Source organism: Lycium barbarum, chromosome 11 (genome assembly GCF_019175385.1).
Source record: "Lycium barbarum isolate Lr01 chromosome 11, ASM1917538v2, whole genome shotgun sequence".
In the NCBI taxonomy this organism is placed as follows: Eukaryota; Viridiplantae; Streptophyta; class Magnoliopsida; order Solanales; family Solanaceae; genus Lycium; species Lycium barbarum.
Genome location: NC_083347.1, coordinates 556953 through 573454, shown reverse-complemented (window position 1 = coordinate 573454; position 16502 = coordinate 556953). Strand labels below are relative to the sequence as shown.

Below are 16502 nucleotides of genomic sequence, written 5' to 3'. Positions count from 1 at the left end.
ATACCATGTAGGAAATCAATCCGTAATCTGTATTGATGTCTGAAAGTCATTATATACAAAATAGGTATTTAACTATCAGCATAATACTAGGCTAAATTATAGGACCTCATTACTATACATAAGGAAGAGATCATGCCTAATATATTTACAATATTTACGTAGACTATTAGATAGTCTATCAGGTATATTTGCACTATTTGTGTTGGGGGGGGGGGGGTTCCATTTTGTAACGGCAAGGGTATATATATACACCACTTTTTTAACGGGAGTATCTCTGCTCTAAATCGCAAAGTTGAGGGGTATATTTGCACCTTTGCGCAATACAAAAATTGCCAGTTGTATTTTTGCTTGGAAGCTAAGATGGAAGGGGTCTTTGTTTCCCTTCTACCAGCAATTGCGCAGGTAAGGCGTTCCTATTCTTTTTTGTGGTTTGGTCACTGTCTGTTAAATAATCAGATAACAATGACATTTTGTAGGTACAATGTAACTTCATCCGAAGTTTATTGCGTTTATTATGTATGAGACAAATAGTAGGCGTGTTTCTGATTCCCTCATTTAGTGATTCGTTTATCTAACTGCAAAGACAACAAGATAATGATTGTAGCTTAGGATATAAATTCTGTCCTAAAGGACGCGATTTTATTTTTTTGGGTAGGATTCTCGTACAAGTGAACCAATTGCAGAAGTTGCCTTTTGTTGGGATGTCTATTATTTGCTCAACTTGTTGCCTTACCAGCAATAAGGCCTTGGCATTTTTAAAAAGAGATCCAAAAAAGGGACAAAAGGTCTGGACAATATCTACTCTTTTCCTTGGAAACAATGCATGTATCGACACGAATTTATAGAACCGACAAAGATATTGGAGATAATGCGGTGCTAATTACGCATGAAAGCACTAACAATACAAATATGCAGTCAAAGAGAGAAAAAAATACACAGTCATGCAGTGCCGTGGATGTACTTATATTATTAACCATTATTAAACCCACGAGCACTTTAGTGCCTGTATATTGTTTAAAGATTAAAAATTCAGGGTGAATCCATTCCAAGATCTGTTTGGTGCCCACTAAAACAATCTCTCATCTTCGTTGGTATACGAGCTCTATTTACATTTGACAACATAGAAAATGTCCAAAGAAAAAGCGAAAATAAGAAAAAGAAACCTTGGAAATGGGAACGCAGGCTTATCTTAGGTTTGGGACAAAAACACATTGACAGCCTATAAAACCATAAAACGAGTCACAGTTTGATTTGAACCTTATGAATTCTAAATTTTAGAACAACAATGTCTAAGTGTTAGTACCTAGAATTTTAAATTTAAATTTCATAGATAATCAATTTTTTAAAATATATAAATGAGGACTGAGGTTGTGCTTTTTGACCATGAGACTCATATATCATAAAAGGGAGTTCGGAATCAAAATGATCCAAAAAAAAAAAAAAAAACCTTTTGAACCAAAGTACTCAAAAAAAAAATGTTATTAAAGTATCTTTAACGCAGTAATTTGCTGCGTTAAAGGAGCTCCCCATTTTTTTGGTTAAATGCCTCTTTCTTTACATTTTTTACGTACTTTAGCCATAGATTAATCATGCTTTGGGATCCGAAACTTCAATATTTTATATAGAATCCTACTTATTTTTGTACAATTAATAAGGTAGGCTCAATACATCAAGGATAAACAAACTTCGGATTGTCGTTTTAGTGGTTGAAAAGTGCTCGAAGTCCATTTTTGTTTAGCTTTAAGTTATTTATGTTTTAGGATTTCAATTTAAGCATGTTATTTTTTTAGTCAAAATTGCATCATTCATAGCAATCTCAAAATAATTAAATTGCATCATTCTTAACAATATGAAAACACTTAAACTTGTTCATTAATTTGGAACCCAAACTTGTTAAAATACAATCATCAAAGAAAGAAAAAACTTAAAATACATGAGCCTGCACATGCCCTTGAGTTGATCTTCCGCTAAACATACTAACACATGCCCTTGAGTTGATCTTCCGCTAAACATACTAATATTCTTCAAATTAACAACATCATCATATATTAAACATAAAACTAAGATCACAATATTCTTAATCATCATCAGAATTGAAGTCCTCAATATCGTCCTCAGAACAATATTTTAGATTTCTTAAGACATGTCTTCTTTCAGTAGATGTTAATTCTCTACCTGTTGATGATGCTTGTTCTTCGACCAACTTTAACATGTAAAATCTACAACGTCTTTCTAGCATTATGTTGTTTTCTTTTCTAATCCTTTGTACGGCAAGCTCACATGTTTCTGGATCGACTCGAGGCATGGTCATTGAGAACTTTGTTAGAATTTGAGCGTTGAGATTTTCCAAGTCATGAACAAGACGTCATGATTCGGCGTACCGATATGCCCATTCGCAACATAAATCACAATAATATTCACGTGTATCTGAATATTTCAGCTCCCGAAAATCGTCATTACGCTCTATTAATAGGTGGGGCTTGAAATCGTCTAGCACGAATTTACTGTTATCGGTTGAGGAATCACTGGAATAGTTGCTTTGATTTGAGTTGTCATCATCACTACTATTCGAATCCCGTGGAAAAAATATCGATCAATCTATATTTCTACTATTCGACATTGAATTTTAAGTAGATACTAAGTAGCAAAAGGCTCTATATATAGGTATCAAACTCAATAGGTTGTGGGATCATGAGTATGACCCCACCAACTTTATTTAATACAATACAACTATTACTAATATCATGGGGAATCATCGTCATCGGAACTCTCACAGTCCGAATCCCACTTAGATCTGAATCTGACGTAACTATGTTGACCATATTCTACCTGAGGCAACGTATTTTCATCAGATTGTTCTCTTCGCGAAAACGGTTAAGAGCAAAATTCAACTCTTGTGGAGTGCCATGAGGCATTGACATAACACGTTTTTTTGGGCGTTTAAGCCCTAGTGACCTCAAGTTTTGTTCCAGTGTTGCAGCCTCCCTAACACGCCAATTCCACTCGTCTGTCATCATATTGTTGTAACATTGATTGTATCTCTCGTTCGGGTTATTCGAGTATTCAAAATCTTCACCCAATTCCCATGTCCTACCCATTGCGTCGAATATATCTCCTGGCGAGAACGTTGTAATATGACTAATATCTCCAAACTGATTATAAAATGACATAGTAACTCAATTTTGTATGGTTGGTAGTTATTCGTCAATTACGTTATATAACACTCGCTAGCATCAAACGCACATTTTAGATTCGAATTATAACGTTTTTCTGTATGACAACTCCGATTGACAACACAATGCAGAGATATAGCGCAGTAATTTACTGCGTTATGTCAGAATAACGCAGTAATTTACTGTGTTGTAGATTAATAACGCAATAATATACTGGGCTATACTGCTATTTCTGACATAACACAATCAAATGGGCGCACTCCGTACTTAATTTGACTTGACGTAATGCTGCAACACACACTAATTGCATGTGTTATATGATTCAAACCTTATATAATACAGATTTTGTATAAAAGGAAAACACAGTTTCTAAATTTCATCCAATTTTTGTATTTTACACAAATTTTAAGTTTCATCCAACTTTTGCATTTTGTACTCCTAAATTAGTCAAAAAATGAAAGATGTTCCAAAAATTAGGGTTTCTTTATTTTGGGATGGAGAAATTATATTCGAGGAAAATAGTTTGCGTTATGATTCTCCCCCAAAATACCATGTTAAGTTTCCACTTAACTTAAAATTCTCAAAACTACTCCAAGCCTTGTATAATAGACTACAAGTGAGTAGGGTTGATTTTGATTTAAATATAATTGGAAGATATCCAATATCATTTATGCCGCAAGGTGTAGTTAGTTATGGACAGTGGCATATTCATGACAATGATTCTTTGACGGATTATTTGAAGGCGCCTTATGATTATAGGGAATGCATAACCTTAAACGTCCTTGAAATGTTCGTACAGAAGGCCCCCATTAATCGTTTTGAAGTCATGGCTATAGCTCCTCGGGAAACCCCATCTAGAATTCAGGCTGAAGTTATCGAAGCGGAACCTACTCACGAACACAATTACCTTGACATGAGCACTTATGAAGGCATTTTGAGGAGTTAAATGCCTCTGGAAAGTTTAAGTCAGCACTTTGATGGGTAGTGGTAAATATACATTATTATTATTATTATGTGTAGTAGCATATGTTTATTACTTGAATGCTACTAATGATCTTGATTATATTTTTTAGGGGTTATACACCTACTCAAAAAGATGGTCTTTCCTCAAGTTTCGGTGCAGTTGATTACTATCGGTATGTCTATTTTTTTTAACATCAATAGTATTATTTGATGTCTAGTAGTTAAAATACCCTAGTTTATTATGTAGGGAGAATGTGGTCGTTGCACCAAATTATAGTCAAAGACCTGCTCTGGATGGTCCAGAAATTATTCGAATTATATAGTGACATCATCGAGAGATAGTGAAGAAATACCTAATGCGGAGGAAAGTGAAGATGAAGAAAGTGAGGATGAGGTTGAGGTTGGTACAAATCCTCAATATCAAGTAGAACTGTTGCAAGACATGATGAATAGTCCGGCACACCAGGAAGAACTGAATTCACAACACCCATTTGACCAGCAATTGCCTATGCCGCAAAGCCTATTTCAACAGCAAGAGTCGACCCTGGTTCAGTGGTATTCCAATGAGATCCCCTATTTTGATCATCTTTAAGATCGTCCCGATGCCTTTGTCTTTACTAGGAATGATGATGATATTCGGCGAAATTTGTAGAAAGAGCCAGTGGATCTTGTAAAATAGAAGGTTCATAATGAAAAAGACATGATTTTCAACTCGAAAAAGTCATTGCAAAGGGCTGTTAAGATTTATTGCATCCAGGGGATTAGGGAGTTCAAAGTTGATGATTCTAATCGAAAACTTTGGCGATTGGTTTGCAAGCGAAAAAATCAAGGTTGCCAATGGATGCTCCTTGGTAAGGAGACTGCTGAAAAGATGTGAGCTATTTCAAAGTTCTACACAAGGTACACTTGTGATATGGGTGACCTCCCAGATGATCATTGCAATCTAGATACCAATATGATTACTGCTGTGTTAGTTGGCGACATTGCAAAAAGCCCGAGGTAACCCCTTCGCCTAAGTTTATTTTAATTTTGATGTTAATACGATGTTCCTCATTGCTACATGCTGATATTTCAAGTTATCCAGGTACCCTATTACAGATTGTATTACGGCCGTCCTCAAAGTATATCGCAAAACCGTTAGTAGGCGGAAGACGTATCTTGGGCGTAGGCGTGCACATGAGATAGTCTACGACAATTGGGAGGGCTCTTTCAAGACATTGCGGAGATACATGACGGCTCTACAACACTTCAATCCTGGTTCTGTTGTTGAATGAAAGCTCAAATCGAAGCCTGGTGTGCCCGATAATATTTTTGAGTTTGTGTTTTGGGCATTCAAACTATGCATTGATGGTTTTGCTCATTGTCGGCCAATAATATCAATAGATGGAACACATGTGTATAAGGTATACGACATAAAGCTGCTAGTTGCAGTTGGAATGGATGCAAATGGAGCTATATTCCCTCTAGCTTCTGCAGTTACAGCTAATGAGAGCACTAATACGTGGGGTCTGTTTTTGAACTACTTGAGGCAACACGTTATTCAGGATCGTATAAGCATATGTGTTATATCAGATAGAAATGCCAGCATATTGAGCAATATGTTTAATTTGCATGGGTGGCAGCCACCCTTTGCCTACCATCGCTATTATTTAAGGGATTTGAAGGCAAACTTCTAAAAGGCATATCGAAGCCCAACACTTTGCAATTGGATGTGGGCGGCTACAACAGAGCATCAGGAGAAGAAGTTTCACCTGCAGATGGAGATTATTAGGCGGGTGGATGAGGAAGCCTTCCACTGATTGAATAAAATTGATAAAGACAAATGGAGATTACACCAGGATGAAGGTAGGCGTTGGGGGATGCTGACAACAAACAGCTATGAGTCATTCAATGTCTTGTTGAAATCTGCACGGGGACTACTCGTCACTGCAATGGTGAGAATGACTTTTAAGTAGGTTGTGGAGCTGTTCGTCACTACATCAAAAGAGGCCAAAGGACTTGCGGTAGACGGTCTAAAATGGATGCCACAATTGCTCGAGTTTCACAAATTTAAGGCTCAGCAACATGACCGGATGGAGTACAACTATGCAGAGCGCATAGTTAAACTCACAACAAGTGTGCACCAAGGTAAAAGAGGTAACGTCCACACAATTTGTGAGATTCTAAGAACATGCACATGTGGCAAGTGACAATCATATCACATGCGATGTTCTCATGCCTTCAAGTGTTTTATCACAATGGGAAAGAACGCCTCCACGTATGTGGCTAAGGAATATACAGTTGAATATTATGCAAAAACGTATGTTGGAAGGTTTTACCCACTTGGTAGTGAGAGATATTGGCCACCGGATCTATTTTCCATGGTTGCAAATAAAGCATTTATCCGTAAATTCAAAAGGAAAGCATACTCATGTATTCCTAATGAAATGGATGTTCCACCCTGGAGATACACTCGAAAATGCTCATTTTGCAATTATGTTGGTCATGATAAGCGCAAGTGTGACTTACGACATGGTGGTCAAAATGCATCTCGCATTGGAAGTACCTCTCGTGGCGGAGGAAACTTTCGTGGTGGTGGCAGATCTAGTGGTGGTGGCACATCTCGCGGTGGTGGCGGAAGATCAACTCAAGGGCATGTGTAGGCTTATGTATTTTAAGTTTTTTCTTTCTTTGCTGATTGTATTTTAACAAGTTTGGGTTCCAAATTAATGAACAAGTTTAAGAGTTTTCATATTGTTAAGAATGATGCAATTTAATTATTTTGAGATTAGTATGAATGATGCAATTTTGACTAAAAAATAGCACGCTTAAATCGAAATCCTAAAACATAAATAACTTAAAGCTAAACAAAAATGGACTTCGAGCACTTTTCAACCACTAAAACGACAATCCGAAGTTTTGCTTATCCTTGATGTATTGAGCCTACCTTATTAATCGCACAAAAATAAGTAGGGTCCTATATAAAATATTAAAGTTTCGGAGTCCCGAAGTATGATTAATCTATGACTAAAGTACATTAAAAAAAATGTAAAGAAAGAGGCGTTTAACCAAAAAAAGAAAATAAAAATGGGGGACCTCCTTTAACGTAGTAATTTACTGCATTAAAAGTACTTTAGTAACATTTTTTTTATTGGGGTCTTTTGGTTCAAAAGATTTGTTTTGGGTCATTTTGGTTCCGGACTCCATAAAAGGATTAAAGGAGCTGTGACATCTCAACAGGCAATGTTTTGGGCCCGACCTGGAAATTTTATTCTTGATTTACATTATTAAATGCCTATGATTGCATATGTAGAGGAAAGACACTAGTTGGGAAGATATTTAGGATTCTTAATTCTTGGTGGAAATCATTCTTCATCTTATACAAAAGCTTCCCCACCTACTAGAAATGGAATTAAAATATTATATACAGATAAATTCAGACACAAATAAATGTAAGATATATGCGTCTTGTATAAACACAAAGGATTAGGCAAGCCTACGATTCCTAGTTGGTTAATGAGCTAACTTGATACCTCTCAACTAACATAACTTTAATTATAGTAAGGCCTACTTATCTTTCCTCCCAAGACACAATGAACAAAATCTTGATCATGAGTACACATATAGGCAAACAGCATAGACCCCATCTCAAACAAAGACGAAAAGATAACTTGTCTTTGTCATTTGAAATAATTTAGGTCCCAAGAAGCAGAAAACAATGACCTTTCAACCATATTCACCTATTCCAATAGCAATATTTATCATATTTAAGTATTTAATTAATGAAAGCAAGAAGGAAGCTGGAATTAAGAGAAGATGAAGAAGATGAATCTGTTACTGAAGAAGTGCAAGACTTTGTCAAGGCAACTAGGAAGAAGCTCATCTTATAGTAGTTTAAGGTCAAAGTCTACAAGAGAAGATTTTTGGAATGTGGAATCTCCAGATAATAAAGAGGATTATGAGACTATTCTTGTTGGCAACTCAAGAAGGAGATATGTGATAAAATCCAAATATTTGAGCCATCCACTATTGAATGCTCTAATAGAGAAATCAAAGCAGAAACATGGGGAGAAAGATCATCTTTCAGTTAAGTGTGAAGTTGTGCTTTTTGATCATCTTCTCTGGTTGCTTGAAAATGCTGACCCCAACAACCTGAATTCTGATTCTTTGGAGGAATTGGCTGATCTATATGTTGTTTAATTTGAATATTTTTCAATAATATTCAATCTTCCTTTTCATTCTCTAGTCAAAAATATGTTTTAGCTCTAGTATTTTTTCATGTAACTAGTAGTAATAAATGTTAAGGAGTGACTATCTCTCATAAAAATGAGAAGGATCATAGTTTCCTATTATATGTTTATTTTTTCCTTGCTTACAACTTTCATCATTCTTTATTCAAGTTGCTGATTTCCGATGTAAGAATTATAGATCAATAAAGTTCATTGTGCTTGGTAAATTGTGAGTGTGGTATTGGTTTAAGGAAATTCCACCATGGTGATTGAATGAAAATGATCCCTCCACTTTTAATAAGAGTTAGAGGTCTTGAGTACTATTCGTCTGAATGAAAAGAGTCATTGCAGTGAGTGCTCCGTTAATGGACCTTATGCGGGGGAATCCAAATTATGAATGTTGTTCATATTGATTTAAGAAAAAGGACATACATCACTAAGGGTTAGGGTGAATTGATATATTCTTAACTAGAAATCTCGATTCGAATCATGTGAATGAAAAAAGTCACATCTTTCCTTTTTAATGGATCGTATGAAACGCAAATCTATAATCAAAATGACAAAGTGAATATCAAAATCATATAGAAAAAAAAAAGAAAAAGGAAAATGAAAAGGACAAGCAAAAAGGAAAGGAGATACCAAACCAAAGTCTATCTAATGCACTAAAGCATAAGTTAAAACGTTTGTAAAGATTTCTTAATGGGGAAATTTATATTGTGATGTTAAACATCTACGCCATTCTTACAAGGGAATGACATTAAAAATAAAATAAAAATATTTAAATTAAAAACTTATTAAAAAAATGTGCCCAGTATAATCCCATAAAGTGGAGTATGAGAAATTAAAGACTTACTAATTATATAAAATGTGACATTCTCTTAGAAATTGGTTGAAAAAAACGTATAATACATAAAATTAAACAAAACCCCATCTCGAAAAAGTAAAATAAAAAGAGAGAAAGATGGTCTTATGAGGCCTGAAATTCAAATTGGGCCTATAAAAGGGTCGAATAGGTTCACATAAATTGAAACGGAGTAAGTTATGTAACAGTGAAGGAAAAAATAAATTTAATACTCATAACAATGGGGCCTCTCATGGTGTAGCGTGGGTTTGACTATGTTTTCAGCTTTTTCTTTTGCTTTCCCAATTGCATATCAAGTTTAGCTACCTGCCTATGTGAGGTGAAAAAAAAAAAAAATTCAATCTTTTTTTACTTTTTCTATCCAAGAATCCATCACTACTGTGATTGATCTTCGTTTATTCATTTTCTCTTCTTCATGCATAGATATCTTCACATACCCATGTTTTTTTTGGAATTTTCCATGACCCCATTAATTTTTTTTTCCTCAATTTGTACTGTGCACAATCTTTATCAAAATAATTTGTATTGTGAACAACTCGTTGCTAGTGCTTTTTCTTCTTTATTACTGTTCCTTTCCTTTATTAAGTCTTTTTATTTTTATCATTTGGGATAAAGCATGGTTGTTGGGGACATAGGATATATTGGATTTCAACTAGTTTGGATTGAAGCATAGTTGATTGATTGTTTGATTGATTATGGTTGTTGTTGAACTTATTTTTTATTTCTGTAAAGAAGGATACCTGTTTTATTATGGCCATGTTGAGGCAATTTTATCATTTTATGAGCCTCATTCTTTCAGATTTTAAAGTAGCTAAGAGAAATGATGTGTAGAAGGACAATTATGTTGTAAGCTGTGGCTAATTCAAAAAAAAAAAAAAAAAAAAAGATCTTGCCAGTTGCCATATTTATCTGGTGCCATGACATATTGATGGATTTAAAAATCCTTCAAATGGCTGACCATTCACTTTATAGCGTTTGTATAACCATGACTCGTATTGGACTTGTATAATGAACTTACTCACCACCAGCAGTTCTATAGTTCTTATCATCATTTGGATCTTTTAGTGACTTTTTTTGTCCACTTTGCTATGTTTATGTTCTTTCCTTTATTGATGTTAAGTAGATATGCGCTTTTTGACTGTCCATACTTTCAATTTCATACTTGAGATGCTGAGTTAACTGGATATTACTAGATCTTTTCGATAACGTTGTAGCTTTAATTAAAGAAACATGTCCAGTTTCTGCTTAATTGTTGCATTGGCTGTTCCTTTATCAGTTTTGACATAGATTGCTAGAGCATACCTCTATGATAGCAAAGATTTTGTCCTTGAAACTCAGACTTGAGGGTGAGTTTTTGGTTTTCTTCCTGTTGGACTTTGAATAACCAAGTTTCTCAACTATGAGCAGAAATATGGATCGAGCAAGGTTGAGTAAAAGAACCCGTTGCTCAGGTTCAACACCGTCAGAGGAGTCAGCCTTAGATCTTGAAAAATACTGTTGCAGTTACTCTAATCTTCCTTCACTTAGTCCACCAACACTTCAACCTTATGCATCGGCTGGACAACACTCTGAGGGTAATGCTGCATACTTCTCCTGGCCTAGTCGGAATGATGCTGCTGAAGAGAGAGCAAACTATTTTGCGAATCTTCAGAAAGGGGTTTTGCCAGAAACTCTTGGCAGATTGCCTGAGGGGCAGAGAGCGACAACCTTGCTTGATCTCATGACTATAAGGGCATCTCATAGCAAACTCTTGCGTTGCTACAGCCTCGGTACAGCAATTGGTTTTCGTATTCGACGTGGTGTTTTGACTGATATACCAGCAATACTAGTGTTTGTATCCCGCAAAGTTCACAAACGATGGCTTAGTCCAATTCAGTGTCTACCTACTGCTTTAGAGGTGATTAAAAGGATGACTAATTATCTTTTATCCTATTTCTGTCACCCTCCCCCCAAAGATTTTCCTGAATTAGGACAAAGAAACACGATGAAATTTTACTTCATTGATTATCTTTATCTTTTCCTATTGTATGCATCCCCAACACCTCTCCCAATAAGGATTGTTCAATTGTATGGCTCAACCTATCATTTGAGCCCAAAGAATCATAACTTGATAAGAAATGTTATTCTTGCATCATTTATTCCTTATTTTGCTCTATGCTTAAATATGTGACTTATCATCAGGGTCCTGGAGGTGTGTGGTGTGAAGTGGATGTGGTCGAGTTCTCCTATTTTGGTGCACCAGAGCCGACACCCAAGGAACAGTTGTACACAGAGATAGTCGATGACCTGCGGGGTAGTGACCCCTGTATTGGTTCAGGATCTCAGGTAGCTCGATTGTTTATCACTACTTTTTACTCCGAGGATGCTGTGATTGAGGCTTGAATGAGCACACATGATAGTTAAAGTCTACGCAGAGTCCTAGAAAATGCATCAATTAATTTTTAAATCCCGCAGGTTGGGCAGATAATATTCCCTCCGTCGCAATATATGTGACACTCTTTCCTTTTTAGCCAGTCCCAAAAGAATGACACTTTTCTATATTTAATAACAATTCAACTTTAAACTTTCCGTTTTGCCCTTAATGAGATGATATATAGTCACACAAATATTTATGGCTTGTTTTAGACCACAGGTTTCAATAGTCTTCCTTTCATTCTTAAACTTTGTGCCCAGATGAGCATCTTCACATAAATTGGGATGGAAGGAGTAGTGTCGCTATTTTCTTGAGTCCTGTTAGTTAATCAACTCTAAGCATCTTACGTATAATAGCTATTGGGGTGGCAGATCCTTGGAGTCATCTATTTCCTTGCTTCTGAGCACGTTTTGTATTTTTCTGAAGTGCTTATCATTCAGTATCAGAACTAGGTTTACGCTAATCATACTTTTCTGAAACTTTGCAGTAAGGACAACCTATGTCAGTCTTATATTCGTAAAGGCATCACATAATTTTGAAGATATACCTTTAATTTAAAACAAAAATAAAAAGGGGAAAAGGGTAGGAGAAATGGATGATGATTTGCTGTAATGTGTCTTAGAGGCCATAAACTTATATGTGCACAAAGACAGTTATAGACACCTTTCTCCACTGTTAGTTTAGACTGAAATCCCTTCTGGGTAAAGTGGTTAGTCATCAAATGAGTTCAGTTCCTTTGAAATCTCCAGCATTTTAAATTGCATTTCAGCAAGGTGAATACATTGAAGGGTCTGCAGGGAAAAGGTTTTGTTTGTCAACAAATCAGTTGAGCTTCTTTGTTGAGATCTCCAGACATTTTAAACTGCATTTAGGAAGAATGGGAGATAAACAATTAAAGAGTCTGCAGAAGAAATCAGCTGTAAACTACTTGTTCGGCTTGTCAATTCTTTCTTCCCTAAGGTTATCACACTGATTGTACATGTTCGTTCACCACATTCTATTGAAAACATTCAGGTAGCAAGCCAGGAGACATATGGAACCTTGGGTGCTATTGTGAGGAGCCTATCAGGCAATCGACAAGTTGGTTTCCTAACAAATCGGCATGTTGCTGTTGACTTAGATTACCCAAATCAGAAAATGTTCCATCCTTTACCTCCAACACTTGGACCTGGGGTATATCTGGGTTCAGTGGAGAGAGCTACATCTTTTATCAGAGACGACCTTTGGTATGGCATATTTGCTGGCGTAAATCCAGGTTAAGTGTTTCTTCTCACCTTTCTTTTCTGGTTTGATGTTGGAAGAATGTTCTGATGCTACAAACTGTTACTGGAATTTGCTAAATGAATATATGATTATGATGCCTCACCTTATAATTTGGTAAATATGTCTTGCCCATTATCTACTGAGTTTTGAACCATGCACCATTTGAATTGGGGCATTTCTCGGTTATAAAAAGTGGAACCTTAAGATTCCAAAAAGCCACTTTTGCTGTTCTAGGAAACGTAATCATAAAACATTGTTTCCAAGTGGGCTGGGTACCTTGAGGTCTCAGGTCCAAATTCCAGCGGAGTAAAAAATACTGGGTGATTTCTTTCATCTGTCCAATTCTTGGGGACAGCTATCTGGTACCTGTGCTGGTGGGAGGTAACAAGTACCCCGTGAGATTAGTCGAGGTGCATGCAAGCTGACCCGGACACCACCCGTTATAAAAAAATGTGTTGGAGAATGCCTCTTTGTCCCATGTTGCTGTATTGCCATCCTGTGTCCACGACATTCATGCGTTGGATCTGTTTGATATAGTAGAACTAGCTGCAAGTGCAGTCCCTTCTAGAAATCTTCATTTTTGTTTCTTTCTGTGTTAGATGTAAAAATATTCTTTGCTCACTTCCATGTTACCTGCTCTGCTCATGAAGGTTCGAAATTTGTTAGAATTATTTTGTTTATCGTGGCATCCATTATTATTGTTATTGGTAAGATTTCTAAATGTGGAATTGATTACTCTTGCAGAGACATTTGTTAGGGCAGATGGTGCATTCATCCCTTTCACAGATGATTTTGATATGACCTCTGTGACTACTTCTGTAAAGGGTATAGGGGAAATTGGAGATGTCAAAGTTATAGATTTGCAATCTCCTATTATTAGTCTCATTGGGAAGCAGGTGATGAAGGTCGGAAGAAGCTCTGGATTGACTACAGGGACTGTTTTGGCATATGCCCTTGAATACAATGATGAGAAAGGGATTTGCTTCTTGACCGATTTTCTTGTCAATGGAGAAAACCAGCAGACGTTTGACCTTGAAGGAGACAGTGGAAGTTTAATCGTGTTAAAGGGTGAGAATGGGGAGAAACCCCGACCAATTGGTATTATTTGGGGTGGAACTGCAAATAGGGGGCGGCTTAAACTAAAAGTGGGACAATCTCCTGAAAACTGGACTAGTGGAGTTGACCTTGGGCGCCTGCTTAATTTCCTTGAACTTGATATCATCACAAAAGAAGAAGCTCTAAGAGGTTTGTGGTTTTCCCCTCTAAATATACCTTTTACCGTCGCTCTTTCCAATTTGTTTATCAGGCGAAGGGCTTACTGTTAGTATGTGATGTTGCGAATGATAAACCCCAAGGTTTTTCAAAGAGGTGGTCGTAGAAGGAAAAATATATGCGTGTTTTAGAGTGGACGAGAAGCTAGTAAGCTCAATGGATGTCTAGATCTTTGAGAGACATACATCGAATTGTTAGATCGAACAATACTAATTGGACTATTAGAAGCCACTTGGCAGTTGGCTGATTATCTTTTTCAAAGTGCGACATTTTTCATTGGTTTGACATCAACGTTAAATTATCCATCTCTTTTAGATTTAGTAGTCCTTAGATTGACATTTGTTGAAGAGTGGTGAACACTAGAAGGAATTCCAAAGAAGAGATGCTAAATAGTGTGGTGTAATTAGTATCCTGGGGTTAGCACGCGAGTTCATTATGGTCAGGAATCCAGTAGGTTCAGTTAGCTTCAGACAACACCAGTATAATGACTTGTCCATCTTGAAATGACATGCTCAATTTCCTCTAGTAACGTTATTTGGGCAGACGGTATTCCATTCTTGATTTTGTATAATGTGTAGGACAAAGCAAGTGAATTCCATCCCTTCTGCTAACCGTTAGTATTTGCACCAGAAGATGAACTAGAACTAAACTCACTCCGATTCTTAATCCCAATCCCTGGAGACAAAATAATGTTGCTTCAAAGTGATGTAGGTTCCATTTCTGTAAGTCCTGTCATATTTGTAGGACTTGTAACCTGTTTGGCCAAGCTTTGGGAAGCCAAAAGTGCCTATTTTTTCTTTTAGAAAGTTGAGGTGTTTGGTCAAGCTTTTGGGGAAAAAAAGTGATTTTGAGTAGTAGCAGAAGCTGTTTTCTGAAGCTAAAAAGTAGCTATTTCCCGGAAACACTTTTGCAACATATTCAAGCACAAAGTACTGCTCTAATATTGACAAAAGTGTGTTTCAAATTGATTAGCCAAACACAAATTGCTACTCTTCAAAAGTACTTTTTCGAAAAGCACTTTTGAAAAAAAGTATTTTTTCGAAAAACACTTTTGAAAAAAAGTACTTTTATAAATAAGCTGATTTTTGAAACTTGGCCAAACAGGCCTTTACTTGGATAAATTTACCATTTCATCAAAGTCTCTCTTTTTTCCTATTAAATCTTCAATTCTTTGAGGGGTATCTTATAACCTTTTGTCTCTGTCTATCACCGGTGTAGTTGCAGTACAAGAACAGAGAGCTGCCTCTGCCACAGTGGTGGGCTCTACAGCTGGGGATTCTTCACCTCCTGATATAATGCTTCCAAAGGACAAAATAGAGCCTCTTGGGCTTCATATTCAACAAATTCCCTTAGAAGATGGTGTTGGTGGGCCCGATATAAACTCTTCGCCTGTGGAAGCTACATTTAACTTGGAAGAAGGTGGGATTAACTTCGGTGCAAGTGTCGAACATCAATTCATTACAAGCTTCAATGGGCAACCTCCGGCTAATCAAGAAGATCACCGTGATAAGTCAGCATACGAGAATCTCTCAGCTTTGAGGAAAGGCTCCGATGAAGACATCAGCTTTTCCTTGCAGTTGGGTGGTCATGAATCCAAGAGAAGACATTCAGAACCTTCACCAAGCACAGATGAACCAGAATGATTTTCTCCTTTTATCTGCTAGTGTATTTTACTTTGAGGTCTTTCAGGTAGCGGTAAAAGGAAATGCATTTGGTGTTTGGAGGTGCTGAGTTTTCATCTCGATGCAAATTTGTGTATGGGAAGTTTTGTATTTGAACATGTCTCTAGTGCAAAATCCAAGTGTAGAATACATGCAAGTTAAGAGCAGCTCATTTCTTGAGCTATTTCGATTCTTGGAACTCCATGCATCTCTTTGTGCAGTCTCAAAATCATCAAACATGGAAAACTTGCCTTTGATGTTATTCATGCTTGACATCCTAAAAAAGGAAATGTTCGATAAACAGAATGTGTGTTCGCACGTTTATAGGCAATTAAATGGATGGGTTGGTTCATAACTTGTCCATTATCTGCTTGGGTCAAAATGAGTGGATTAACTTGGCTAAATAATGAGTCTTAAATTATGACTCGTAATGCAATGCAATCTAGCTAATCAGTATCATTTTCTATTTGGTTGTGTTCTTTTATAATTTGTATAATTAACAAATTAAATTAATTAAAGCCTTTTCTTTTCTTTTTCATGTCTATATCAAACAATCAAACTCAAAAATATTAGTAACTTTTTTATATTTTGAAAATTCTTTCGGAATAAACTAATAAAAAATACTGTTACATAAATTAAAATTAAAATGGAGGGAGTATGAGCATTTTGCAGTTTGAATAGTGTTTA

At 36.3% G+C, this 16502-nt stretch overlaps 2 protein-coding genes across 3 annotated transcripts; both read left to right on the top strand.

Annotated features, from left to right (window-relative positions):
* The first annotated feature begins 7784 nt into the window (after positions 1-7784).
* On the top strand, positions 7785-8599 carry LOC132617718 (auxin-responsive protein SAUR76). Its single transcript, XM_060332791.1, has one exon. It carries the CDS (start codon positions 7932-7934, stop codon positions 8313-8315), a length of 384 nt encoding a protein of 127 aa, XP_060188774.1. The 5' UTR covers positions 7785-7931; the 3' UTR covers positions 8316-8599.
* Positions 8600-9369: 770 nt separating this feature from the next.
* Positions 9370-16014, top strand: LOC132619361 (protein NARROW LEAF 1). Of its 2 annotated transcripts, XM_060334293.1 has the most exons (7): positions 9370-9525; positions 10614-11103; positions 11388-11531; positions 12389-12538; positions 12634-12874; positions 13627-14127; positions 15373-16014. In XM_060334293.1, the coding sequence occupies exons 2-7, from the start codon at positions 10618-10620 to the stop codon at positions 15795-15797; spliced, it is 1947 nt and encodes a 648-aa protein (XP_060190276.1). In that variant the 5' UTR covers positions 9370-9525; positions 10614-10617; the 3' UTR covers positions 15798-16014. The 2 variants fall into 2 exon arrangements, with proteins under 2 accessions (XP_060190276.1, XP_060190277.1); XM_060334294.1 differs by lacking the exon at positions 12389-12538.
* Positions 16015-16502: the final 488 nt, after the last annotated feature.

Coding starts and splice junctions, on each gene's coding strand:
- LOC132617718 (XM_060332791.1), top strand. CDS start 7,932: ATGAAGAAGATGAATCTGTTACTGAAGAAGTGCAAGACTTTGTCAAGG.
- LOC132619361 (XM_060334293.1), top strand. CDS start 10,618: ATGGATCGAGCAAGGTTGAGTAAAAGAACCCGTTGCTCAGGTTCAACA. Junction 11,532..12,388: donor GTATTGGTTCAGGATCTCAG/GTAGCTCGATTG, acceptor ATTGCATTTCAG/CAAGGTGAATACATTGAAGG. Junction 12,875..13,626: donor ATTTGCTGGCGTAAATCCAG/GTTAAGTGTTTC, acceptor TTACTCTTGCAG/AGACATTTGTTAGGGCAGAT.